This window comes from Pseudophryne corroboree, chromosome 2 (assembly GCF_028390025.1).
Source record: "Pseudophryne corroboree isolate aPseCor3 chromosome 2, aPseCor3.hap2, whole genome shotgun sequence".
Classification (NCBI taxonomy): Eukaryota; Metazoa; Chordata; class Amphibia; order Anura; family Myobatrachidae; genus Pseudophryne; species Pseudophryne corroboree.
Window position 1 is genome coordinate 47248242 of NC_086445.1, and position 27592 is coordinate 47275833.

At 45.7% G+C, this 27592-nt stretch overlaps 1 protein-coding gene across 1 annotated transcript in view; it reads left to right on the forward strand.

Annotated features, from left to right (window-relative positions):
• Positions 1-27592, forward strand: part of LOC134997163 (antizyme inhibitor 2-like) — a 154155-nt gene that overhangs the window by 76994 nt on the left and 49569 nt on the right. Inside the window, exons 3-4 of the mRNA XM_063951254.1 lie at positions 22502-22647; positions 24484-24657. Of these exons, the coding sequence (XP_063807324.1) occupies positions 22561-22647; positions 24484-24657 (261 nt within the window). The 5' untranslated portion in view covers positions 22502-22560. The remainder of the gene's footprint in view (positions 1-22501; positions 22648-24483; positions 24658-27592) is intronic.

The following is a 27592-nucleotide window of genomic DNA, read 5'->3' on the forward strand; positions in this document are numbered from 1 at the left end:
CCCTAGTTGCTAGGCGCCGGGTCGCGCGGACAAGCGGACCCCGGCGCCTAACAGTTGTAGACCTTGTGGAGCTCATGGCAATCTGATAATCTCCCAATGCCTCAATTGAAATAATGCCCCAAATGTGACCCCCCACAGACCCAACCCCCCTAAACTCTCAATGAAAATACTGCATCAAAATTGCCCCCCACACACACACTATTTTATAGTCCCCAATGTTTTAACCCTAGAACTAATATCCCAGACCTGATAATCCCACTATGCTTCAATGAAAATAATGTCCCAGAATTTCCTGAGAGGCAGAGAGAGGTGTTGCAGCAGCCTAAGGGGCAGAGAGAGGGGCTGGAGCAGATAGAGGTGCTGCAACATCAATGTAGAGAGAAGTGCTGCAGCAGCTGGGGCAGAGAGATGCCACAGCAGCCTGGGCAGGACAGAAGTAACCCTGCTGCACAGCTGCAAGCAGACAGTGAGACATATAAAGAGGGTGGGCAGAGCTCCGGCATGTGCCGGCTGTCAGTGTCTCCTGCTGTTGCCTCTGGCCTGCCCTGTTCCCTACCTAGTATCCGATTCAGTGTGCGCCCCCTGCTTCTCCTGTTCTGCAGCTGCCAGTACAGTGGCCCGCGGAAAGGGTGTGGGGGTGGGTGGCAGCGCGCCCTCTAACTTTTTCAGCGCCCGGAGCTCACACTCCACTGGAGCCACCCTCGCTACACCCCTGCCTTCCCCCTCCCGGACCAATACAACCTAACCGCCCCAAGGCATCACACTAAGCTGAAAAGAATTTGAAAGCTGTCTAAGCTTAAAGTAAAATACATTTTATTGGAACAGGGGGAGGGGTGCTGTACTGCACACTGTAATTCTAAACATACTAAGAAGCTTGCTACTGTGCTGAAACTTGCAGTAACCCACAGAAAAATAAAGGAAATTCGCCAAAAATATGGGCTCACCTATCACAGCTAGGTGACTTTATTAGGTGGGTCCTTAACATTCATAAGGTTTATGTGATGTTAGTGTATTAGAATGCTTAATATTTGTAGACACTCCCTTACTAACATGTGTAAAGCCTGAATCTTCAGTGATGGTCCCTGGGACCAGGGGGATGCTGGGAAGTGGGTGGTCCAGTGTGCACTGTGCCTGGAGTTGGGGATGGAATAAACAGCACTGCAGTGAACTCACATGTCTCTGTGTCCTTATGACTGGATTTACAAACGTATGAACAAAACATGGTGTCAGAAGAAGTTTAACTTGGACTGCTAGTGCTCTCAGAGTGTGAAAGAATCCTGCAGAAGTCTGTAAGGCTGTGATACTCAGTGTCTGCAAAGCCTGCCGTGTGCTCCTCTCTTCAAACAGTGAGTAACCATGGATAAACTAGCTCCTCCAACCGGCATGCTGATGTCTGGTAACTTGTCTGAAAACTGGAAAAGATTTAAGCAAAGGTTTAATATATATCTTGCTGCATGTGGAGCTGATTCAGAGGCTGACAAAATGAAGGCATCCGTTTTCCTCCATGTGATAGGAGAGGATGTGCTGGACATTTATAATAGTTTTCAGTTTGTTGAGGGGCAGAATATGGTGCTATCTTCTATAATGCAAAAGTTTGAAGATTACTTTGTGCTAACGAAAAATGTGACATATGAAAGATATAAGTTTTTCACATGTGATCAGAAGTCTGGAGATGGATTTGATCAGTATGTTACAGAGCTGCAATCACTCAGTAAAACCTGTGAGTTTGGTGATTTAAGGGATTCACTGATTAGAGATCGTATTGTCTGCGGAATACCTGATAATGGACTCAGAGAGAGATTGCTGAGAGAGCAAGACCTAACACTAGAAAAGGCAGTGACTATGTGTAGATCTGCAGAAATAACTAGATTTCAAGCCAAAACGTTACACAAGGACGCTGATGCTGCTGTATATGTAGTGCAGAAAACAGAGCAAAGTAAACCTCCATTCTCAAGAATGAAGCAGTCTAAGCCACAGTCTAATAAGGAAATGTGTAGTAGATGTGGAAATGCTCACAATCCTAAAATGTGCCCTGCTTATAGTAAAACCTGCATGAAATGTGGTAGACTTAATCACTTTGCCAAATGCTGTAAACTTAAAAGTAAAACAACCAAAGTGCATGCTGTTAAACAAACAGATTAATTATTTGTGGATTGTATTGAACTTTGCAGTGCAGATAAGAAAGAATGGATTGTCCCTTTAACTGTGAGCGAGATTGTCATTCCCTTTAAGCTTGATACTGGCGCGCAGGTGAATTTAATATCATTTCAAGACTATAAGACTTTTAGAGTAAAACCTAAAATTCATCCAGCCAAAGTGAAAGTTACAGGGTACACTGGGGAGGAAATTCCTGTGAAAGGTACATGCTTAGTGACACTGATTGTGGATAAAAATGTGCAACCGATTCTAGGATTAAGTTCCTGTGAGAAACTAAGCTTGGTAAAGAAAGTTTTTATGGTGACATCACAAGTAAAAGATGACTGCAAATCGATGTTTACAGAATACAGAGACTTGTTTGAAGGTCTAGGTTGTTTGCCTGGAGAGCATAAAATAAATATAGACACGCAAGTTTCTTCAGTGATACACCCCTGTAGAAAAGTGCCGTTTGCGCTGAGCGAAAAACTGAAACAAGAGTTAAATCGCATGGAAGCCTTGGGTGTGATACAGAAAGTTGACGAGCCTACTGAATGGGTAAGCTCCTTAGTAATTGTTGAAAAAAAATGGACAACTCAGAATATGTCTAGACCCCAGAGATTTAAACAAAGCTATTAAATGAGAACATTTCAAACTACCAACCAGAGATGAAATCATGTCGCAATTTACGGGAGCAAAATGGTTCAGTAAATTGGACGCATCTTCACGATTCTGGCAAATGAAGCTAGATGAGGCCAGCTCAAAGCTTTGTACATTTAATATACCAGAAGGTCGAAACAGATTTCTTAGACTACGGATTGCACCTGACTCGTGACGGATTGCACCTGACTCGTGACGGATTGCACCTGACTCGTGACGGATTGCACCTGACTGAGGAGGGGGCAGCAGTGCTGGGGGGAAGGATGGTTAGAAGGTTGGAGGAGATTTTAAACTAGGAGCCTGGGGGGAGGGTTTAGCTAGAAACTACGGGTCATGCAGTGAGAATAGTGGGGATGGCGGTAGTAAACGAAATGGGGGAGAAGTTGGGGCGAGGGTAAGAGCAGGCAGAAAGGTTACTAACATGGGTACTAAAAGGGATTTTACCAAAGCACTAACCAATGACGATTACAGGTCATCCTTGCCACATAAGGTGAAAGATGTCCCTAACGCAAGGGAAAATACTTATCTTAGTTGTATGTATGTAAACGCCAGAAGCATTACTGGTAAAAAGGGTGAACTAGAAACACTTGCAGCAAGCAAACAGTATGATATTATAGGCATTACTGAAACTTGGTGGGATGAATCTCATGATTGGACAGTCAATCTAGAGGGCTATACACTGTTTAGGAGAGACAGACTAAATAAAAAGGGTGGAGGGGTGTGTCTGTACGTAAAGCCGTTTTTAAAACCTAATATATGGGAAGATATTCAGGAGGGGACTGTAGACACTGTTGAGACATTATGGGTAGAAATTGCATGTGGGGAAAAAGGAACAAAAAAGTTAGTATTGGGTGTATGCTATAGGCCGCCTGGTATCAACGCATCTGATGATGAATTGTTACTAAAGCAAATTGAAAAAGCAGCAGGAGTAGGAGACATAGTAGTGATGGGAGATTTTAACTATCCAGAGATAAACTGGAAAAACGATTCATGTGATACTGCTAGGGGCAGTATGTTTTTAAACACACTAAATGATAACTACCTAGTCCAACTAATTGAGGAACCAACTAGGTACAATGCAATCTTAGACCTGGTATTAACAAACAATCAGGATTTGGTATCGGGTATTATAGTAGGGGAACCCATAGGAAACAGCGACCACAATATGGTCACATTCAATATCAGTTTCTACAAACAGCCCTATACTGGCTCAACTAGGACTTTAAACTTTAGCAAAGCAAATTTTGAAAAGATGAGGGTATTTTTCAGGGATATTGAATGGGAAGGTTTGTTTTTAGGAAAAAATACTACGGAGAAATGGGAGGTACTAAAATTCCTGCTAGCTAAAAATACACTCAAATATATTCCTATGAGTAGCAAAAAAGGGATTAAAAATCATAAACCGATGTGGCTTAACAAAAAGATTAAGGAATTTATGGGCAAGAAAAGGCGAGCATTTAAAAAATACAAATCTGACGGGGAAGCAGAGTCATTTCAGCACTATAAGGAATGTAACAAAAATTGCAAAAAGGAAATAAAAGCGGCTAAAGTAGAAACTGAAAAACTAGTAGCAAAGGAAAGCAAAGCGAATCCCAAAAAATTATTTAAATACATTAATAGCAAGAGATTAAAAAAGGAGAGTATAGGCCCTTTGAAAGACAAGTTGGGAGTCTTAAGCAAAAATGATAATGACATAGCGGACACACTAAATGAGTTTTTTTCAACAGTATTCACTAGAGAGGACCCAATTCAGGGACTGACACACAATCTCAATAATGACAATATTACACTGATAGGTACTTATTTACGCAAGGAAGTAGTCTGTGACCGATTAAAACATTTAAAGATTAATAAATCACCAGGGCCCGATGGTATTCATCCAAGGGTTCTAATGGAGCTTCACTCTGAACTGGCAAAACCGCTATCTTTGATCTTTGAGGATTCAGTTATATCAGGTATGGTTCCCAAAGACTGGCGTATAGCGGAAGTAGTGCCTATATTTAAAAAGGGAAGTAAAGCTGAACCAGGTAATTATAGACCAGTTAGTCTTACATCTATAGTGGGGAAAGTATTGGAAGGTATTCTAAGAGATAGTATTCAGAAGTTCCTTGAAACCAATAAGGTCATTAAAAGGAATCAACATGGGTTTATGAAGGACAGATCCTGTCAAACCAACTTACTTGGCTTTTATGAAACAGTAAGCGCAAACCTAGATCAGGGTAAAGACGTGGATGTAATCTTTTTAGACTTTGCCAAAGCGTTCGATACTGTACCACACATGAGACTTATATACAAGCTACAAGAATCAGGGCTAGGAAGCACAATATGCACTTGGGTCAAAAACTGGTTAGATAATAGGAAGCAGCGCGTTGTGGTTAATGGATCTTTTTCAACTTGGACTGAAGTGCTAAGTGGTGTGCCGCAAGGCTCAGTATTAGGACCGCTATTGTTCAATATTTTCATTAACAACCTAACAGAAGGTCTAGAGAGCATGGTGTCAATTTTTGCAGATGATACCAAATTGTGTAAGGCTATAAATACAGAGGAGGATGCCGAGTCTCTTCAGAACGACTTAGTTAAATTAGAAGCATGGGCAGACAAATGGAGAATGCGCTTCAACACAGACAAGTGTAAGGTAATGCACTGTGGTAACAAGAACAAAAATTACACCTACCTACTAAATGGGGTAAAATTAGGGGATTCTGTACTGGAAAAGGACTTAGGTGTCCTCATAGATAGCAAGCTAAGCAGTAGTACCCAAAGTAAGACTGCAGCAAAGAAGGCTAATAAGATATTAGCATGCATAAACCGGGGTATTGATGCTAGGGACGAGAGTATTATACTCCCGTTATATAAATCACTAGTGAGGCCACACCTCGAATACTGTGTACAGTTCTGGGCACCATACTACAAAAAGGATATCCTGGAGCTGGAAAAGGTACAGAGGAGGGCGACCAAACTAATTAAGGGCATGGAGACGATGGAATACAAGGAAAGGCTTGAAAGACTAGGCATGTTTACATTGGAAAAGCGGAGACTAAGAGGGGATATGATCAACATCTACAAATATATAAGGGGACAATACACAGAGCTTGCGCGGGACCTGTTTTTGGTTAGATCAAGACAGAGGACTCGTGGACACTCGCTCAGGTTAGAGGAGAAGAGATTCCGCACAATACGGCGTAAAGGCTTTTTCACGGTAAGGACAATACGTGTTTGGAATTCCCTGCCCGAGGGAGTTGTAATGGCGGAATCTGTCAACACCTTTAAAAATGGGTTAGATAAATTCCTATTGGATAAGGATATCCAGGGGTATGGTGCATAATCATGCATTATAGTTACTATTAATAGGGATAAAATGCAATAGCTGACAGCAGCATCAGTCAGAAATTTTAGTCAAATCATCATGCATAGGACACCACAAATAGGTTGAACTCGATGGACAATTGTCTTTTTTCAACCTCAGATACTATGTTACTATGTTACTATGTTACATATGGAATTTTGTCTGCTCCAGAAGTATATCACAAAAAGATACACATGATTTTTGAACATATTCCAGGTGTTGAAACAATGATGGATGACATTATTGTCTGGGGATCTACAAAGGAAGAACATGATTCTAGATTGAGACAAGTAATGGAACTTGTCAAGAAAGTGAATCTAAAGCTAAACAAGGACAAATGTGAATTTGGCGTGAATACACTTACCTTTATGGGCGACGTGGTCTCGGATCAAGATGTAAAACCAGACCCAAGGAAAATATCAGCCATAGTGAACATGGAACGTCCTAACAACAAAGACGACGTCAGAAGATTCCTAGGAATGATTACTTACTTAGGAAAGTTTATTTCTCAACTCTCTGAATGAACAGCCTCTCTTAGATGGTTGTTGGATAAAGATAACGAGTGGATGTGGTCACATGAACAAGAAGAAAGTTGGCAAAACTTGAAACAGATCATTACAGAGCAACCAGTGCTAAAATTCTTTGATCCTGCGAAAAGAATAAGAATTTCAGCAGATGTTTCGCAATTTGGCCTAGGCTCAGTGCTGTTACAAGAACATGAGGATACATGGCAACCAGTGATCTATGCATCAAGAGCACTGACAAGTGCTGAAACAAGGTATGCTCAGATAGAAAAAGAACTTCTAGCGATCACATATGCATGTGAGCGATTTCATCAGTTTGTGTATGGTCAAACATTTACAGTGGAAACTGACCACAAGCCATTGGTAGCTATCATGACTAAATCATTACATGACTGTCCCATGAGAATTCAACGAATGCTTATCAGACTACAGAAATATGATGTACACTTGCTGTACTGTCCCGGCAAATACATGTACATTGCTGATACACTTTCTCGTGCTGTGGACAAAAGTGAAGGTTCCAAAAGTCTGATGGATGAAGAGATAGAAGCCTATGTTAATATGATCGTAGCTTCTCTACCAGTGTCTCTTGCAAGACAAGAACAGATTAGGAAAGAAACTGAGACAGATGACACAATGAAAGTGTTGAAAGATATCATTCTGAAAGGTTGGCCAGCAGAAAAACATGCGTGCCCGCTGTCTATCCATGATTATTGGATGTACCGCAGTGACCTTACAGTTGTCGATGGTATTATTTACAAAGGCAATAGGTTTGCATACCTGCACGACTATGAAAAACTATGCTGTGCAAGCTACATGAAGGCCACTTAGGAGAAGAAAAATGTAAGCGGAGAGCGCGTGAAGTTATGTATTGGCCAAGAATGAACCAAGACATAGCACAGACTACAGCTACATGTGAATTATGTCTTACGTATAGACCGAAACAACAAGTCGAGCCACTGAGACCTCACGCAGTGCCAGAGAGACCGTACCAGAAAGATGGCGCAGATTTGTTTGATTGTAATGGGAAAACGTACATTGTCATGACTGATTATTACTCTAACTACCCTGAGGTGAAGACACTACATACAACTACTAGTAAAGCCGTAATCAATTGCATGAAGTCAGTCTTTGCAAGGCATGGTGTTCCTATGGAAGTGTTCACTGACAATGGTCCTCAGTTTTCCAGTGCTGAATTTAGACAATTTGCTGATGAGTGGGAATTTGTCCATACTACGTCAAGTCCCCACTATCCACGCTCAAATGGGTTGGTGGAAAGTTCAGTAAAAACTGTAAAAAGTCTCATGAAAAAAGCTCAAGAAGGTAAAGAAGATTTCTACAAAAGTCTTTTAATCTACTGCAGTACACCCTTACAGAATGGACTTTCTCCTGCACAAATGCTGATGGGAAGGAGGATTAGAGCAAATCTCCCGATACATGATGAACTGCTTAATACACATAACTCAGCGTTGGTCAGACTGAGGCCCTCATTCCGAGTCGTTCGCTCGGTATTTTTCATCGCATCGCAATGAAAATCCGCTTAGTACGCATGCGCAATATTCGCACTGCGACTGCGCCAAGTAATTTAACAATGAAGATAGTATTTTTACTCACGGCTTTTTCATCGCTCCGGCGATCGTAATGTGATTGACAGGAAATGGGTGTTACTGGGCGGAAACACGGCGTTTTATGGGCGTGTGGATGAAAACGCTACCGTTTCCGGAAAAAACGCAGGAGTGGCTGGAGAAACGGGGGAGTGTCTGAGCGAACGCTGGGTGTGTTTGTGACGTCAAACCAGGAACGACAAGCACTGAACTGATCGCACAGGCAGAGTAAGGTTGAAGTTACTCAGAAACTGCAAAGTAGTTTGTATTCGCAATATTGCGATTACATCGGTCGCAATTTTAAGAAGCTAAGATACACTCCCAGTAGGCGTAGGCTTAGCGTGTGTAACTCTGCTAAATTCGCCTTGCGACCGATCAACTCGGAATGAGGGCCTGAGTAAGGATTGTCAACAGGCGAAACAGAAACTATTCCATGACAGGCGAGCAAAAAGCTTATCTGATCTAAAATCGGGTGACCAAGTCCGTCTCAGAGATCAAGAGAAAGGTATTTGGGTGCAGAAAGGTATTGTGCAAGCACAAGTAGCACCAAGATCTTATACTATACGTACAGAGCGTGGAACGGAAGTAAGAAGAAATCGGGTGGTTTTAAGATCTCAACCTAACCATAATGAAGACAACATGACTGAAGAATACCCTTCATCTGACATGTATGATGATCCTGAAAATGGTGAACAAACCACGATTCTAGAAAGGTCCAATATAGTCGATGAAACGCAGACTGTGTATGAAAGACCCAAAAGGGAAATACGCAGATCTGAGAGACTCATTGAAATGTGTTAGATGATGTTCTTAATGTGACGTTGTTAATTGTTGCATTGAAGCGTATAGGGCTTACCTTTAAAGAAAAGAGGATGTGATGTTAGTGTATTAGAATGCTTAATATTTGTAGACACTCCCTTACTAACATGTGTAAAGCCTGAATCTTCAGTGATGGTCCCTGGGACCAGGGGGATGCTGGGAAGTGGGTGGTCCAGTGTGCACTGTGCCTGGAGTTGGGGATGGAATAAACAGCACAGCAGTGAACTCACATGTCTCTGTGTCCTTATGACTGGATTTACAAACGTATGAACAAAACAGTTTATGTCCAGAACAAGGGTCCCCTCTCGCCAACAAAACCCAACAATACCAAGAAATCACACTAGTAAGAAGTAGCAGATTAAGAAGTATATTCACAAAAGTTTGATTTTGTATTAGATTTTATGGTCGATTTAAATTGACTGAAATTTTAATCAAATTGACATTCTTTTTTACTGTCCAAAAGGTTCATTTACAATAACATTTGATTTTGAAATAAATTTCAAAATGTAATTTGATATGTGTTGATTGTGACTACAAATATACGCCAACCCCATGTTTTGGTGTTGGATCTGTATTAACTTCATATTTTGGTTTTGCCAAAACCGCCCTCACGTTTTGGTTTTGGATCTGTTTTTTTTATTTTTCCGAAAATCAATACAAATAGCTAAAATCACATACAGTAGTTTGGGCCTTTATTTGTTCATACATTATTACTAACCTCAATACCATTTATTTACAGTCATTTACAGTCAATTTTGACCACCTTACAGCTCACAAAATTGTTCTCATCTAGGTAAGGCCACAAGGTTGCACTGAGCTAGCTGGCTAAATAATCTAAGTGAAAGCAGCAGGCAGCACACACACATGGCTGTTCAACTTCAAATAATGATACATCTGGGAAACAGTGGCAGTGCAGTGACAGACAGGATGGCAGTTTAATAAACTGTACGACCCCATAGAAAGTAACCAAGAATGTTTTTATTAATCAAGAACTAGAGCAGAGGCCTGAGCAAGAAGCAAAGAAATGGAGCTAATACAAGAATAATAAACAAAATGATTGATTGATTGATTGATTGATTGATTGTGGTAGACATTGGCAACTGAATGGTCCATATTCTGTGTGAGATGAGGCGTAGTGTCACCAATGGCCCCCAAAAATGCAGCCCACAATGAAAATAAAAGTGGTGCAAGAATGGAATTGTCCTCTCCCACCCACCTTTATATTAGATATTGTACAGACATGCACAGTTTAACAAACCATGCACTTCAGCAACAGTGCTTTGTTTGTTTGGGCCCCACAAAACAGACTAACAATGGGTTTAAGGCAGCTAAGCTAGCAGCTCTACAGTGGCATGATATCATACAGCCTTTACTGTATTACTAACATCTGGCCTGATTTATTGATGGACACTATTATTCCAGCCAAGGCCTTGGGTGCATAAGAGAAGGGTGAACCCTTTATTGGGGGTGTCCCCACTTCCCCAGGAATCCCCAGCCTGGGCTGAAGGGTTAGTGGAGAGATTGGTTTGGCAGGGGTACCCTGTCTAGTATCCCCCCTGGCTGTTAGGTGCCGCGGTCCGCGGCGCCGCTCGGTCTTCTTCCGAGCGACGCTCATGGCCGCCGCACCTCCCTTCCTGCCCGCCCGGCGCCTAGCAACGCCAGGACGCCGTGCGCGCTAAGCCGCCGGGTGCCTGGCAACGCCAGGACGCCGTGCGCGCTGAGCCACCGGGTCCCTGGCAACGCTGGGACGCCGTGCGCGCGTAGCCGCCGGACCCTTAGCAACGGGGACGCCACAGACGAACTGCGTTCCCCGTTGCTTCCTATCAATCAATACACCTGTTAGCTCTGGTCGTGCAGCAGGGCAGCTGCACGACATTACTAATTAAGCTTCGCTGCAGCTATTGGAAGGCTCCCTGTTATATTCTCCCTCACTACCTGGCACAGACGCCGGTGATAGCTTCCTGTATGCTGTTCCTGCCTTGTAATGTCTGTTCCTGGTCAGCTGTATCTGGTCGATCCTGCTCCCTGTGCTCCTGAGTCCTGGAGTTCTGAAGCCGGTCCTGGGAATCCTTCCTGTTCAAGTGAACCTGTTGCAGTCATCTGGGGGTTCTCGTTTGTTGGGGTTCTCTCCCGGTTTCGTGAGTAGCGGCTTCTGCCGCGTGTTGCGGCCTAAGCCGCTTAGTCCTGTTAGTACTTTTTGTATTGGTGGTTTTTGCGGAAGTTTCCGCTTTTCACTGTCCTCCCCGGAACTCGGCAGTGCCGTGTGGGGGAGTGGACAGTGATATCTTTTGTTGTTCTTTTCCTTTGGCGGCGTGCCGCACATAAATTTAGTTTTAGGGTAGTTAGTAGCCCCTAGCTTCTGTTTGCGTTAGTTAGAGGCCCCCTTGTTATTATCCTGTCTTGGTTCACGCTTTGTCTCACGCTAAGACCTGGGGGCATCGGAGTTGGGCAGACCTAATGCGCCCTTCAAACGCGGCTGCCGTGGGCCCAAGAAACCATAGTCACTCAGGCGTGAACTGACCACACGGGTAAAACAACGGAGGTAGGGTGCTAGGGGCTATTTCCGTTCCCTCCCTATTTCAGCGTCACGTCCTGGTGCCCTGGACTCACTTCGCAACATCTTTCTAGTTCTGAGCATCAGGAACGTAACATTATCACCGGCCCAAAAACACAAAAAAAAAAGTTATTTGTATTTGGTGGGCTTTGAAATTCGGCCTCATGAATCCGGCAGTATTAGGGCCGAATCCCAGCCAGCTTTTGGCCAACCAGATTCAGGAACTAACTCAGATGATTCAGGATCTTACTCTTCGGGTGAGATCGCAGGAAGATCTTTTGCGAGCCTCCCCGAGTATGATTCCAGAACCAAAGATGCATCTACCTGACCGTTTTTCGGGTAACCGAAAGGAATTTTTTAATTTCAAGGAAGCTTGTAAGCTTTATTTTCATTTAAGGCCCCGATCCTCTGGTACTGAGTCTCAACGGGTCGGGATTGTGATGTCATTACTACAAGGCAATCCACAAACCTGGGCTTTTGGGCTAAAAGCCGATGATGTTGCCTTGCTATCTGTAGATGCCTTTTTTAAGTCCTTAGGCCTTTTGTATGATGACCCTGATAGAGAAGCGTCGGCTGAGAGCCACCTGCGTGCACTTAAGCAAGGGAAAAATCCAGCAGAGGCGTATTGTACCGAGTTTCGCCGTTGGTCGAACGACTGTGGCTGAAATGATCCGGCGCAGTCAGTTTCGCCTCGGTTTGTCTGAAGTTATTAAAGACAGTCTCCTTCAGTACCCCGCTCCAGAGACTCTAGACAAACTCATGGAGCTTGCTATTAAAATTGATCGTCGTCTCCGGGAGCGGAGGGCTGAAAGAGGAGCTAGTTTCTGGCCTAGTCCATGTGTGTATACTTTCTCTGAGGACATCGAGGAGCCCATGCAAATGGGTCTCTCCCGGCTGTCCCCAGAGGAAAGAACCAGAAGGCTAAATTCTGGTCTTTGCTTGTATTGTGGTGGCAAGGGACATATCGCACGTAATTGCCCGAATAAGCAGGGAAACGCTCTGACCAAGTGAATAGTGAGGGGGTTCACTTGGGTCTGCAGTTAATCTCCTCTAATGATTCCTTATTAGTTCCTGTAAAAATTTCCTTTGGTAGCCTCAGTTTGTTGGTGTCGGCCTTCGTCGACAGTGGAGCTGCGGGAAATTTCATGGATCTTGGTTGGGCTCAGGCATTGGGCGTTCCACAGATACCTATGGATAAACGTATCACCATGCACGGCTTTGATGGTGGTCCGCTTTCTAACGGGGTAATCAGTCACCGCACACCTCCAGTACAACTGACAGTGGGGGCCCTACATTCAGAGAAAATCGAATTTTACCTTACCCATTGTCCGGCTGTCCCCATAGTTCTGGGTCACCCCTGGCTTGCCTTTCATATTCCCACCATAGATTGGCAGTCTGGGGAGATTTCCCGATGGGGTCCCTTTTGTGTTAAGGAATGTATTTCCCGTCCAGTCTGGGTTGCGGCAGTCACCCCAGAACTTATTCCTTTGGAATATCAGGACTTTGCCGACGTTTTCTCCAAGGGTAATGCGGATATTCTGCCTCCTCATCGGTCCTATGACTGCGCCATTGACTTAGTTCCCGGTGCCTCTTTACCTAAGGGGAGACTATATGCCCTGTCTGGGCTGGAAACTACGGCAATGAATGATTATGTACAGGAGAGCCTAAAAAAAGGCTTCATTAGGCCCTCGAAATCTCCATTGAGTGCAGGGTTCTTTTTTGTTGAGAAAAAAGATGGGTCGCTCAGACCATGTATTGATTTTCGGGCTTTGAATAAAATCTCTGTTAAAAACACTTACCCCTTGCCACTGATTTCAGTACTATTTGATCAGCTCCGGACTGCCGTTATCTTTTCCAAGATCGATCTTAGAGGGGCTTACAATCTCATCCGAATTAAATCTGGGGATGAGTGGAAGACGGCTTTCAGCACACAGTCGGGTGATTATGAATACCTGGTGATGCCGTTTGGGCTGTCAAATGCTCCTGCTGTATTTCAAGATCTCATTAACGACGTCCTTCGCGACTTTCTAGGAAAGTTCGTGGTCGTTTATTTAGATGACATTTTGATTTACTCCGAGTCTTTAGAACAACATATTACCCATGTGCGACTGGTCCTTCAGAAGTTACGGGAAAATAATTTATACGCCAAACTGGAGAAATGTGATTTCCACATCACAGAAGTGTCCTACCTGGGGTATATTATTTCTACTAAGGGGTTTTTCATGGAACCAAAAAAACTCCAGGCCATCCTAAATTGGGCACAACCCATGAACTTAAAAGCAATTCAGCGCTTTTTAGGGTTTGCAAATTACTATAGGCGTTTTATTCATACCTTCTCTGATTTGGTTGCTCCTATAGTAGCATTGACTAAAAAAGGAGCGGACCCTTCCAATTGGTCGCCTGAAGCCAAGTCTGCCTTTCTGGCCTTAAAGCAGGCCTTTGTCTCAGCTCCAGTGCTCAGACACCCTAACCCGGAGCTCCCCTTTATTGTCGAGGTAGATGCCTCAGAGGTTGGAGTGGGGGCTATCCTTTCTCAGGAAGACCCGGAGTCTCAGGAATTACACCCATGTGCCTTCATGTCCAGGAAATTCTCCTCCGCAGAATCCAACTATGATGTTGGTAATCGAGAATTGTTGGCAGTTAAATGAGCTTTCGAGGAGTGGAGGCATTGGCTGGAAGTAGCTAGACATACCATTACGGTGTTTACTGACCACAAGAACCTGCAGTATATTGAGTCAGCTAAACGGCTTAATGCTCGACAGGCACGTTGGGCGTTGTTTTTTACTCATTTCAGGTTTATTATCACCTTCAGGCCCGGTTCCAAGAATACAAAAGCTGATGCCCTGTCACGTTGTTTTCTTCTGGTTCACAACAACCACCCGGCTACTACCCCCATAGTTCCATCGTCTGTCATCCGGGCTGGCCTCACACAGGATTTATTTACACAGCTAGTCCAGCTTCAGCAGCAGGCTCCCAAAGTCACTCCTGCAGATCGTCTCTTCGTCACTGAATTTCTGAGAGGCACTGTTCTAGCTGAGTTTCATGATAATAAGGTTTCTGGTCATCCGGGTATCACTAAGACCTTGTAGTTAATCTCTCGCTCAGTGTGGTGGCCTAATCTTTCTAAAGATGTAAGGGAATTTGTCCGTTCCTGTCAGGTTTGTGCTCAGTACAAGGTATCTCGATCGTTGCCGGTCGGGCAACTCATACCTTTAGCCATTCCTCTCAGGCCATGGTCACATATATCCATGGATTTCGTGGTGGACCTTCCTCTTTCAGCTGGATTTCGAGTCATTTGGGTGGTAGTAGACCGTTTTAGTAAGATGGCCCACTTCATTGCTCTCCCCCGATTACCCTCTGCTCAAGGGTTGGCAGTTTTATTTCTCCGCCATGTGTTCAGGCTCCATGGTTTACCCAGGGATATTGTCTCTGATCGGGGACCGCAATTCATCGCTCGTTTCTGGAAACGTTTTTGTGCCTCATTAAATATGAAACTCTCTTTAACATCTGGGTACCATCCACAGTCTAACGGACAAACTGAACGTGTTAATCAGTCGTTAAAACAGTATTTACGGCTATATACGGCCAAACTTCAGAATGATTGGTCTGAATTTCTTCTTTTGGCCGAGTTTGCCTATAATAACTCTTGTCATTCTTCCACCAAGGAGTCCCCATTCTTTTCGGTCTTGGGCTTTCATCCTAGAGCCAATTCTTTTTACCCTCATTTTCCAGTCTCCTCGTTGACCTTAACTTCCCGTCTCAGAATGATTTGGAAAAAGGTGCACCTTGCCCTTAAGAAGGCTGCCTTCCGAGAAAAGATTTTTTCTGATTGGTTCCGACGCCCATGCACTTTTATGGTGGGAGATAAGGTGTGGTTGTCAACCCGCAAAACATCAAGCTCCGACAACCCTCGGCTAGATTGGGACCAAAATTTATTGGACCGTTACTTATCATTAAGAAGGTCAACCCAGTTGCTTTTCGGCTACGCTTGCTTAAATCACTCAAAACTGGCAATACTTTTCACTGTTCCCTTCTGAAGCAGTATTTTTCTTCCAGGAGATTCCCTCGGAAGACTTCCCAGGGTAGACCTCCGGTGGATGTTCAGAGGCAACAAGAGTTCTTGGTGGAGAAGGTTTTAGATTCCAAATTTTCTCGGGGCCGGCTTTATTTTTTGGTTCACTGGAAAGGCTATGGCGGAAGAAAGGGCTTGGGTCCTGGATAAGGATCTACATGCCCCTAAACTTAAGAGATTATTCTTTCAGGAATTTCCTCAGAAACCTGGCTTTAGGGGTTCTTTAACCCCTCCTCAAGGGGGGGGGGGTACTGTTAGGTGCCGCGTTCCGCGGCGCCGCTCGGTCTGCTTCCGAGCTACGCTCACGGCCGCTGCACCTCCCTTCCTGCCCGCCCGGCGCCTAGCAACACCAGGACGCCGTGCGCGCTGTGCCGCCGGGTCCCTGGCAACGCCAGGATGCCGTGCGCGCTGAGCCGCCGGGTGCCTGGCAACGCTGGGACACCGTGCACGCGTAGCCGCCGGACCCTTAGCAACAGGGACGCCACAGACGAACCGCGTTCCCCGTTGCTTCCTATCAATCAATACACCTGTTAGCTCTGGTCGTGCAGTAGGGCAGCTGCACAACATTACTAATTAAGCTTCGCTGCAGCTATTGGAGGGCTCCCTGTTATATTCTCCCTCACTACCTGGCACAGACGCCGGTGATAGCTTCCTGTATGCTGTTCCTGCCTTGTAACGTCTGTTCCTGGTCAGCTGTATCTGGTCGATCCTGCTCCCTGTGCTCCTGAGTCCTGGAGTTCTGAAGCCGGTCCTGGGAATCCTTCCTGTTCAAGTGAACCTGTTGCAGTCATCTGGGGGTTCTCGTTTGTTGGGGTTCTCTCCCGGTTTCGTGAGTAGCGGCTTCTGCCGCGTGTTGCGGCCTAGGCCGCTTAGTCCTGTTAGTACTTTTTGTATTGGTGGTTTTTGCGGAGGTTTCCGCTTTTCACTGTCCTCCCCGGAACTCGGCGGTGCCGTGTGGGGGAGTGGACAGTGATATCTTTTGTTGTTCTTTTCCTTTGGCGGCGTGCTGCACATAAATTTAGTTTTAGGGTAGTTAGTAGCCCCTAGCTTCTGTTTGCGTTAGTTAGAGGTCCCCTTGTTATTATCCTGTCTCGGTTCACGCTTTGTCTCACGCTAAGACCTGGGGGCATCGGAGTTGGGCAGACCTAATCCGCCCTTCAAATGCGGCTGCCGTGGGCCCAAGAAACCATAGTCACTCAGGCGTGAACTGACCACACGGGTAAAACAACGGAGGTAGGGTGCTAGGGGCTATTTCCGTTCCCTCCCTATTTCAGCGTCACGTCCTGGTGCTCTGGACTCACTTCGCAACATCTTTCTAGTTCTGAGCATCAGGAACGTAACACTGGCTGTGGCATTATCCAACTGCTTGTGCTGGTTCTGAAAATATTACGTACCTCTGTGTCATTTTGCCCCCATATTTTTAGAACCAGGGCCAGCTCCAAGAGCCATGTGCTGGTTCATGTGTACATCTCTGCTGGCTGCATGTTCAGAAGTGTTTGGATGCCGGCACATACAGCAAACACAGCTAACAAAGCTAACAAACATGACTGTTTTCCCCATTGGAAAACACGATCCCCAAAACATGGATTGATAGTAAATTACGTGTTTGATTTAGAAAAATATTCCTTTATCTGATCAATCACCACCGTGTTAAATCTCAGGCAAACTCGGGTCAAATATGAACACTAGTAAATTTACCCCTAAGTCTCAGAATGGTAGCACCTCTTATTATTTTTAGAATTAGGGTGTGTAGTTCAGCCCCACGCCCCATACATTCTATATTACAGTATGTACGTGTATGTGCACTTGGGGGTGGAGACATCTTCAGCCTGGACTAGCAGCTCTCCCATCTATCCTTGGGAGTTTTTAATTAGTATGTGTCCCTTGTTCTGGACTTGAACCTTAGGAATGTTATGGACCCACCTGATGAATTCACCTGGCCGTGGTAGATGGGCCCATATTTTTGTCCAAAAATTATGCCAAGAACCTCAGTTTTATTCCATGCTAAATTGCAGAATTTATTATAATTATTCTGATTACCAGTGTTCTTAGTGCTTAGAGCGTGCATCTGCATCTTTCTCTTTATTTAGAAAAATAAACTCCCAAGGCTGGAAAAGGGTCCCAATAATGTGTTGCGAGCAAGGAGTTAAAGAGTTGTTGTTGGCCAGATTTTGGATCAGTCTACTCTTGGCAGGCCAATTGTAGATGAGGCTGTTGGTGGTGAGAGTAGTTTGGCTTCTTTCTGCAAGAAAATTTCCTGCCCACCCAACCCTTATTTTATTGGTGTTTGTGTGTTTGGTGTTAGTAATGTCTTATTTGTGTTCTGTCTTCCTATTCATGTAGGGTAGTAGAGCACAACAAACAGTGGCTGATATTGCACACATTTCATTGAATGCAGTGGGAGTCTAAATTTTGTTAACTGTACTTGACTGGGATTAAGTGGGGAGGTCCATATTTTATGAGTTAATGTTGGAAGAGGAGGCACTGAATTGGCAACCATGTTGTGCAGGAATAACTGAGGGTAGTAGGGCCCCACCAATAAAATGGATGCCATCCATTGCTTTACCAATACTATGCTCCTTAGCTTGTCTTTGTACTCTCCGCTGTCTGGCAACATTGTAGCTAAGGTTGCCAGAATACTTCATGGCAGTAGTCAGTCATGCCCACCTACTGTAGTGATGGTGGGACAGCTGTCTCAAAATACAAAACTAATCGATCACTGATGTCCAGTGGCAAAAGTTCATCCCCATCGCCCGGAGACAAGTTGGAGTTTGGTGCCCCCACCCCTCAAAAAATGGGGAAATTATATATAATTTTGTGCTAGGACAAAGTTGACGGGACAGTGCCAGGGACAGGGGTGACATGACCAATACTAAGATGACAGAGACTGTACGGTGGGAACAGGACAGTTTGACAGAGAGGACAGGGGTGACAGGGCCAGGACACAACAGCGGGGGCAGGAGAGATGGGTGACAAGACCAGTACAGAGGGGACAGGGAGAGGACAGGGGGTGACAGGGCCATGGCAGAACAGAGGGGACAGTAGAGAAGAGTGTCAGGGACAGGACAGATGTGACAGTGCCAATACAGAGATGACAGGGACAGTACAGTGGGAAAGAACAGAAATGACAGGGTCAAGATAGAGAACCTAGATAAGGGTGACAGGGACAGGACCAGGACATTGGGGAGAGGCCAGAGGTGATGGAGACAGTATAGAAAAGAGGTGACAGGACCAGGACAGAGGTGACAGGGACAACGCAGAGATGACAGGGACTGTACAATGGGGAAGAATAAAAAGGACAGGGCCAAGATAGAGAACCAAGAGAGAGATGACAGGGCCAAGATAGAGAACCATGTGACAGGGACAGTACCAGGACATAGGTGAAAGGGCAAGAGCAGAAGGGACAGGACAGGGGTTACGGGGACAGCACAGAACAGAGGGGACAGGATAGAGGGGTGACAGGGCCAGGACAGAGATGACAGGGACAAGATAGAGGTGACAGGAGCAGAACCAGGACAGAGGGGAAATGGACAGAACCAAATGGATAGGAGAGAGAGTTAATAGTACCAGGACAGAGGTGACAGGGTCAGGACAGGGGTGTCAGGGTCAGGATAGAGGGGGCAGGACAGGGGTGACAGGGGAAGGAGAGAGGGGAGACAGGGCCAGGATAGAGGTGACAGGGACAGAACAGGTGTGACAGGGTCAAGAGAGAGGGGAGACAGGGCCAGCACAGGGGTGACAGGAGAAAGGGGAGACAGGACCAGGCCACAGCCCTGAATTCAGCACTGACATGACAGAGTGACATCACTCAATCAAAAGTGATGAGAATAATGTAATTCCCCAGCTCCTGTCTCCCCCCGGCAACTGTCATAGGGCTTAAACTTACATGAATAGATGCTGACTCCCATCCACAGGGACAGCCGCAATACCACCCTCTCTGCACACCTGCACTGTTCTGGCTCCCCTGTCAGGTAGTATGACGGCCCCTTTCATAGCATCAGGTCACAGGGGAGACTGATGCTGATGATCGGCGCTCCCCTTCTACAGCAGGAAGGACACAGAATGGGTAGCAGGGAAGGACAGAGAGCGGGGGAGCCGGAGGCAGCAGGGGAGATTACGGAGCAGGAGAGCCAGTGGCCGCAGGGGAGGACACGGCATGGAGGAGCAACAGGCAGCAGGGGTGGAGATCATGAAGTGAGGGAGCCGGAGGCAGCAGTGGAGATCACAGAGCAGGGGAGATCATGGAGGATCGAGGGAGCCGGAGGCAGCAGGGGAGATCACTGAGCGGGGGAGCCGGAAGCAGCAGGGAAGATTACGGAGCAGGGGAGCCGGTGGCCGCAGGGGAGGACACAGCGCAGAGGAGCCGCAGGCAGCAGGGGGGGAGAACACAGAGTGAGGGAGTTGGAGGCAGCAGGGGAGATCACGGAGTGGGGGAGCCGGAGGCAGCAGGGGAGATCACAGAGCGGGGGAGCTGCAGGCAGTAGGGGAGATCATGGAGGAGCGGGGGAGCCGGAGGCAGCAGGGGAGATCACAGAGCAGGGGAGCCGGAGGCAGCAGGGGAGATCATGGAGCAGGGGAGCCAGGGGCAGCAGGGGAGATCACGGAGCAGGGGAGCCGGAGGGCAGCAGGGGAGATCACATGGAGCAGGGGAGTCGGAGGGCAGCAGGGGAGATGACACGGAGCAGGGGAGCCGGAGGGCAGCAGGAGAGATGACACGGAGCAAGGGAGTCGGGAGGCCACAGAACAGGGGACAATGGAGGAAGTGCCCCATCAGGGCTGGAGCCCGGTGGCAACTGACTCCATTGTTTCCGGCAGTTCCACCCCTGCTGATGTCATGTCTGAGGGATTGGTTTGCTTGTGAAAGGCCGGTGTGGCTGTAACAGGATTGGAGGCAGTATACTGTAAACTGTAGGGTCTAACCCAGGAAACGAATATGATGTGGAGGTGTATAGTGGAGATATAGAATGAAATGACTACAGTCCCAGTATTAGAGTCACCGGATATAGTCGCACAGATATAGTTAGAAATGTTTATTTAGCTGGACTGGAATCAATGGTATAGCAGAACTGAGACCAATGATATATGAGGATTGGCACCAGTGATATAGCATTGGTACTGGGGTTCAGCTGGACTGGAACTAGAGAAGCAACTTAACTGGAACCGGGGATGCAACCAGACTGGAACTAGAGGAATGGAACCAGAGAGGCAACCAGTCTGAAACTAGAGAAGCAACCGGACTGGAGTCGGAAAGGCAACCGGACTGGAACCACAGAAGCAACTGGACTGGAGCCAGAGAGGCAACCAGACTAGAACCAGATGGCATCTTGGAAAGCGACATTGCACTGACAATGAGCCAGTGCACAGGAAGCACTCTTATAGAGACTGCTAAAACCCAATTGGTTGGTGGAGTCCGGTGATGCTGCAGGACTTTCTGAGTTGAAGAGACTGGGCCAGCTGATCCATTCCAATATGGCATTGCCCATGCTGCGACGTCAACTCTGGCATGCAGGATGGCAGCAAGGTTTGCCACAGGTAGCGACACGTAGGGACTGCAGGAAAGGATCTCAGCACCAGCTGGGAGAGACAGTGTAGGAGTAAGTAGCCAAGCTTAGAGCTCCAGAGCATGACAACTGACCAATGTGCTTTCAAAAGCCAGTCAGGAATGGTGAAGAGAGGGTCTGGGCAACCTTTGCCAAAGTGGGGATGCTCAAAATGTGTGGGGGGCCCCTGGGTGAACCGCCCATCAGGCACTGCATAATTCTGCAGCTATGGCACTAGAGTGCGTACGGACATGCACTCTCATAGGAATACAAGGGGGCTACAAAAAGTCACAGCCCGGTGTATAAAGGCGCACCCATTTGTACTTCTGTTTGCTCTTGCCTTAGTCTGCCTCCAGTCATTTAGTGTATTTGATTTGAATTGGATTCCAAAAATTAATGAGACGGGTAGTTAAGTTTTGCTGAAAACTAATTCACGCGTTCTTTGGGATTACGAGTAGAACCAAGTCCCAGCTCGGATCTTATCATCAAGTTCCGATCTCGGACATAAAAAAGGATTTTACCTGTTTTGGATTACATGTAAGTCCCTCGCTCGAGATTTCAGGTGCCAAAAATTGGTCAGAATTGACTGAAAATCACTGGACATGAATGCTATTGATGTTAGTAATTCTATAGGAACAAGAACAGGTCCATGATTTTAGCTAGTTTTATCAATTTTTAACAAAATCCAGATCCAAAACCAAAACACTTGAGGGTGGTTTTGCTAAAGCCAGAACAAGATGATTTAGAACCAAAAACAAAACGTGGGGACTGCACACATCTCTATTAAATATGCAATGACAACCGGGCAATGTAACAAATGCTATATTAAATATATTAATAAAAACACAGATAGGTGTACTTTATACCAAAGATTAATGAGGTGAACACATATCGTTACTGAATCCTTGATCTACAGTCATGAATATTCAACAGCTCTTCGATAAGTCAGTCCTCATATCTCTGTGGCCCAGCATCAACATGTTTTGGAGATCTTTCTCATTTTTCAAGATGGAGAAAGGAATGAGATCTCAGAAAGAGGCAGGAACCATTCATACAGTTTCTATCTGTATTGTTGCTGAACCAAATCTGCCTTGATCTTCACAATTTCTAGCATGAGTAGATACAGTACATAACTGTGCACACCCCACTGGCAAAAAAATAATAATAATATTCGCATAAAGACAGCATAGGTGATTGACTTATCGGAAATGACCTTACGGATGTTTGCTTTTTGTGGTTACATTTACAGGCAAGGAAACTCCCTCAGTGGATGAAAATAGAAAACGTGAGAACAGCCGGTGGGAGAGAATGAAGGACGGCAGCGTGACCCTAGTGGAAGAGGGGGTGTCCGTTCTACAGTTCATGAAGAAGAGAATCAAAAGTCTCTCTGTAAATGTAGGTGTCACATAGGGCTCCCGGGACTTCTGATTTTCCTGTGACTGTTCTGGTACTTCTTACTAATTATCTTTAACTTGTTCGCATTGGTGCAAACTTTTGTCAGTCTGGTATGCTGGATGACTGGAGAAGGTATGGGTCACTAGGTCGACATGGTCAATAGGTTGACATGTACTGGGTTGACATGGAAAAAGGTCGACATGAGTTTTTTTACTTTTTTTGTGTCGTTTTCTTCGTAAAGTGATGGGGAACCACAATTAGTGCACCGTGTCTCCTAGCATGGCTCGCTATGCTTCGGGCAAGGTGCCTCGCTCTGCTACCTCTGCGATCGGCACAGGTTACCGTTCCCAATTGTAGTCCACGTGGATCGTAAAGTATGAAAAAGTTCAAAAAAAGAATTTTTTTTAAAAAAAACCTCATGTCGACCTTTTTTCTATGTCGACCTAGTACCTGTCGACCTAGTGACCATGTCGACCAAATGCATGTCGACCGATAGTGGTCAACCTGATGACTGTCGACCTAAGTGATGTCGACCTAATGACCGTATCTCACTGGAGAAATGTATCCACATGAAAGTAATTTATTGTGCAAAGGGGAGGGCGGAGCTTATAATAAAACTTCAGCATACTGTAGGTTGTAAGTCCCGCCCCAAAATTGAAAATTAATTTTAGAATTCCTTCCACAAATCCCTTCCTATTGTGAGCCTCCCATTATATGATGGCAATTGTTTAACCATAGAACATTGGGGGTCATTCTGACCCGTTCGCTCACTGCTTTTTGTCGCAGCTGAGCGAACGGGTCCCTACTGCGCATGCGCCGTAGTGCGCGGCCAAAGGCCGTAGCAGGGCTGCGATCGCCTCTGCCTGATTGACAGGCAGAGGCGATCGCTGGGCGGGAGAGGGCGGAACGGCGGCGTTTGGCCGCCATTTTGTGGGAGTGGTCCAGCCAACACAGGCGTAGCCGGACCGAACGGGGGGCGGGCCGCGGCAACTGCGTGACGTCACATGCAGCCGCTGCAGGCCGGGGAGCGATGAGTAGCTCCCGGCCAACGCGCTAAAGCTGCGCTGGCCGGGAGCTACTCTTGAAGTGCAAAGGCATCGCCGCTGTGCGATGCCTTTGCACTTCTGCGGGGGGGGGGGGGGAGGGGGCGGCACTGACATGCGGGGTGGGCTAGCCCTGTGCTGGGCGTCCCCCCGCATATCCGAGTGCCTGATCGTAGCTGTGCTAAATTTAGCACAGCTACGATCAACTCGGAAGGACCCCCATCATCCAAAGTTTTTAAAGTAATCATGTCTATCGTGTGTGGATTATTAGATCTACACTAAGAAGGTCTACAGTCAATAGGTCTACCACTAATGGTGGACATGCATTAGGTTGACAGAGTCAAAAAGGTCGACAGAGTCAAAAGGTCAACATGGAAATGGTCAACACAAAAAAGGTAGACACAATTTTTTTTGTGTGTGTGTTGTGTCACTTTTCTGCCGCAAACAAGCCCCATTAGCGTACTACGTCCCCTCGCACGGACAGTGAACGTCGAGCAAGGTGCCTCGCTCTGCTACTGCTGTGCTTGGCACAGGTTACTATTCCCAATCGTAGATCATGTGGATGGTGAAGTCTGAAAAAGCAGAAAAAAAAATATTTTTCAAAAATGTGTCTACCATATGTGCGTCGATCATTGTCATGTCAAGCTTTTGACCCTGTCGACTTAATGCATCTCTACCATTAATGGTAGACCTATTGACTGTAGACCTTTTTAGTGTAGATAGTCCGATACCATTTCTATCATTATAGTTTTGTTTTTCTGAATCAAGACATTAAAGTGTAATTCTCTGTTAGGGAGACGATGACGCTTTCTACCTGACTGATCTCAATGACGTGATACAGAAACATTGGCGATTTCTCCAGCAGCTGCCCCGGGTGAGGCCGTTCTATGCCGTGAAGTGTAACAGTAGTATTGAGGTTCTCCAGGTGCTTGCAGCGCTGGGTACAGGATTTGACTGCGCCAGCAAGGTAACTGAGTCTCCAGTACGGGATCAGTACGAAATCCCGCCGGACGGGATCCCGGCGGTCGGAATACCGACACCGGGATCCCGACTGGCACAATCCCGACAGGGGGGCGAGCGCAACGCAGCCCCTTGCGGGCTTGCTGCGCTGGACACCCCCAGAGGGAGAATATGTCGGGATTGTGCCGGTCGGGATCCCGGTGTCTGTATTTCGACCGCCAGGATTCTGTCCGGCGGGATCTTGACCGCATCCCTCCAACACATTTGTGCTTCACATAATATGCTTAGGTGCAAACAGCTCCTCTTACAATGGGGGTAATTCCAAGTTGATCGCAGCAGTATTTTTGATAGCAATTGGGCAAAACCATGTGCACTGCAGGGGAGGCAGATATAACATGTGCAGAAAGAGTTAGATTTGGATGGGTTATTTTATTTCTGCAGGGTAAATACTGGCTGCTTTATTTTTACACTGCAAATTAGATTGCATATTGAACACACCACACCCAAATCTAACTCTCTCTGCACATGTTATATCTGCCTCCCCTGCAGTGCACATGGTTTTGCCCAATTGCTAACAAAAATCCTGCTGCGATCAACTTGGAATTACCCCCAATGAGTAAAATAAAAGAAAGCAAGCAATGGCTGAAATGGGAACATTCACCACCTACATCCCTGTAATATACCAGAAAGTCTAAGGGACATACTGTATTTATTTATATTTGTGGTGTTTTCCCAAAAATAAAGATTCTTTATTGCGACGATTCAGGTCAATACAGAATCTTTGTTTGTGCAAAGGTATTATTGCTGAGTCGCCAGGGGTTACCACCAGGGGCGGTCAGTATGAAATAAAGTGATTGCATAAGCAATCACTTTATTGTAATTCCTGCTTTGCACCCCCCATTGCGGCACTGCACATGCTCCAACATCTTTTGGATCTTTCTCCGCAAATAATCTGCGTAAGGTAGCCCATCAGCTACAATGGGGGTAATTACACCTTGTACACTCTAAAGTACAATGAGTTATCAGCTGCAAAATAGACCAATAGGAATAATGGAAAACTGTAAATGCACTTACCTAAAAGACTGTAGGCGATATTTTTTGTGTTCCGATGCTTATCTGCTGTATGACTCCTCCGTGCAGTATGGAAAGTCCTTCAGGGAATATACCCAGGGGATAATTGTATGTGTTGGGGGGTATTTATTGTAGATATGAGCGGGTCTGGTTCTTGAAATTCATGAACTGAGCCGGAATCTGAGTCCAGTTCGGGTTTTCCCGACTGACTCAGATCCCAAAATGAGCCAAAACATCATCCTCCCGCTATCAGATTCTTGCAGGTTTTAGAGTCTATAAAGATCCCCGGTGATTATGCCATTTTCACTCCGGCTGTTGAGCTTGTATAGTGCAGGCATGCTATGCCCATCCAGGGTGCTGTGTCCGTGCAGGGTGCTCTGTTCATCCATCCAGAGGCTGCTGTGTCCTCCAGGGTTGCTCTTTCCATCCATCCAGGGACTGCTTTGTCCTCCAGGAGTGCTCTGTCCATCCAAGGGTGCTCTGTCCATCCACCCAGGGGCTCTACCCCAGTGTAAAAAAATAAAAGCTAAAAACATAATCTAAAATAATCATATATTTTTTTTGTGCTGTACCCCAGTGTACTATATTATTATTTTTCATAAACAAGTACAGTACTGTGACACAGCCTTTCAGACCACAGTGTATTATTCATACACTTATTGTGACATTGTAGGTGGTACCCCAATTTAATCCAAGTGTTGTGACTCTGTAAGTGGTACCGCAGTGTAATAGTCACACACGTATTGTAACACTGTAGGTCATACCCCAGTGCATTCACATAAGCAGTGTGACTCTGCAGTGTCATTTGTGAACAAAGTTTTAAAAAAAAATGTACAAATCGGGGTGTGGGCTGTACCTCACTTTGTTCGTGTTTGTTGCTATGGAGGATGATCAATTGAGAGGAAAGCAGGAAAGACATACTAGTGCTGCAGCTGCTGCCACCAGTCACTTATTTAATTTATTACCAGTTATTTATATAGCGCACACATTTTATGCAATGCTTTACAGAGAATATTTGGCAATTCACATCAGTCCCTGCCCCAGTTGAGCTTACAATCTATATTACCTACCACATGTACACACACACACATTCACGCTAGGGTTAATTTTGTTGGGAGCCAATTAATCTACCTGTATATTTTTGGATTGTGGGAGGAGACCAGAGTACCCGGAGGAAACCCATGCAAGCACGAGGAGAATATACAAACTCCACACGGGGCCATGGTGGAAATAGACAACACAAGTCCGTCAACATCATCTACTAAGGTCGATGTCCAAATGCATAGAGGGCCTATGTCAGGGCATGTAAAATCACTGAAGCATATAATTTTACAGTTGCAAAAAAAAAAAAAAAAAATCAAAAAGAGAAACATAAAAGTGGCAATATGCCATTCACCACATGAAATGACAAGGAAAGGCGAAGGCCTTGGCTTTTATTTATCACTGGTGGTTCTACCTCTTATGAAGATGTAAGCCCTTTTCCTTGTAGAAGTGTCAAAAAATTATACTAGGTAAGGCACAGGAACCTACTGTATGCTCAGAAACATCACAAATCCCCAAGGAGAGTCTAAGTGTATCCATGAGTGGCATGTGTGAGCCTGACCTTTCCAATACTGTACTCAAAGAGGAGACTCCTTCCACCATTTGTGCACCCTCTGCCAATGTGGGGACATAGAAATTGAGGATGCTTCTGTGGAAGTGCACCAGGATGCGGGGTATATTTGTGTAGCTGGCGCTAATAAGGATATTGATAATGAGAATGTTTATGAGGATGTTGTTTGTGCAAATCAGGCATAAATGGAAATAGTTGTTGCCCATGATATGAAAAAGCCCATTATCATGCCTGGGCAAAAGGCAAAAAAAGCCACCTC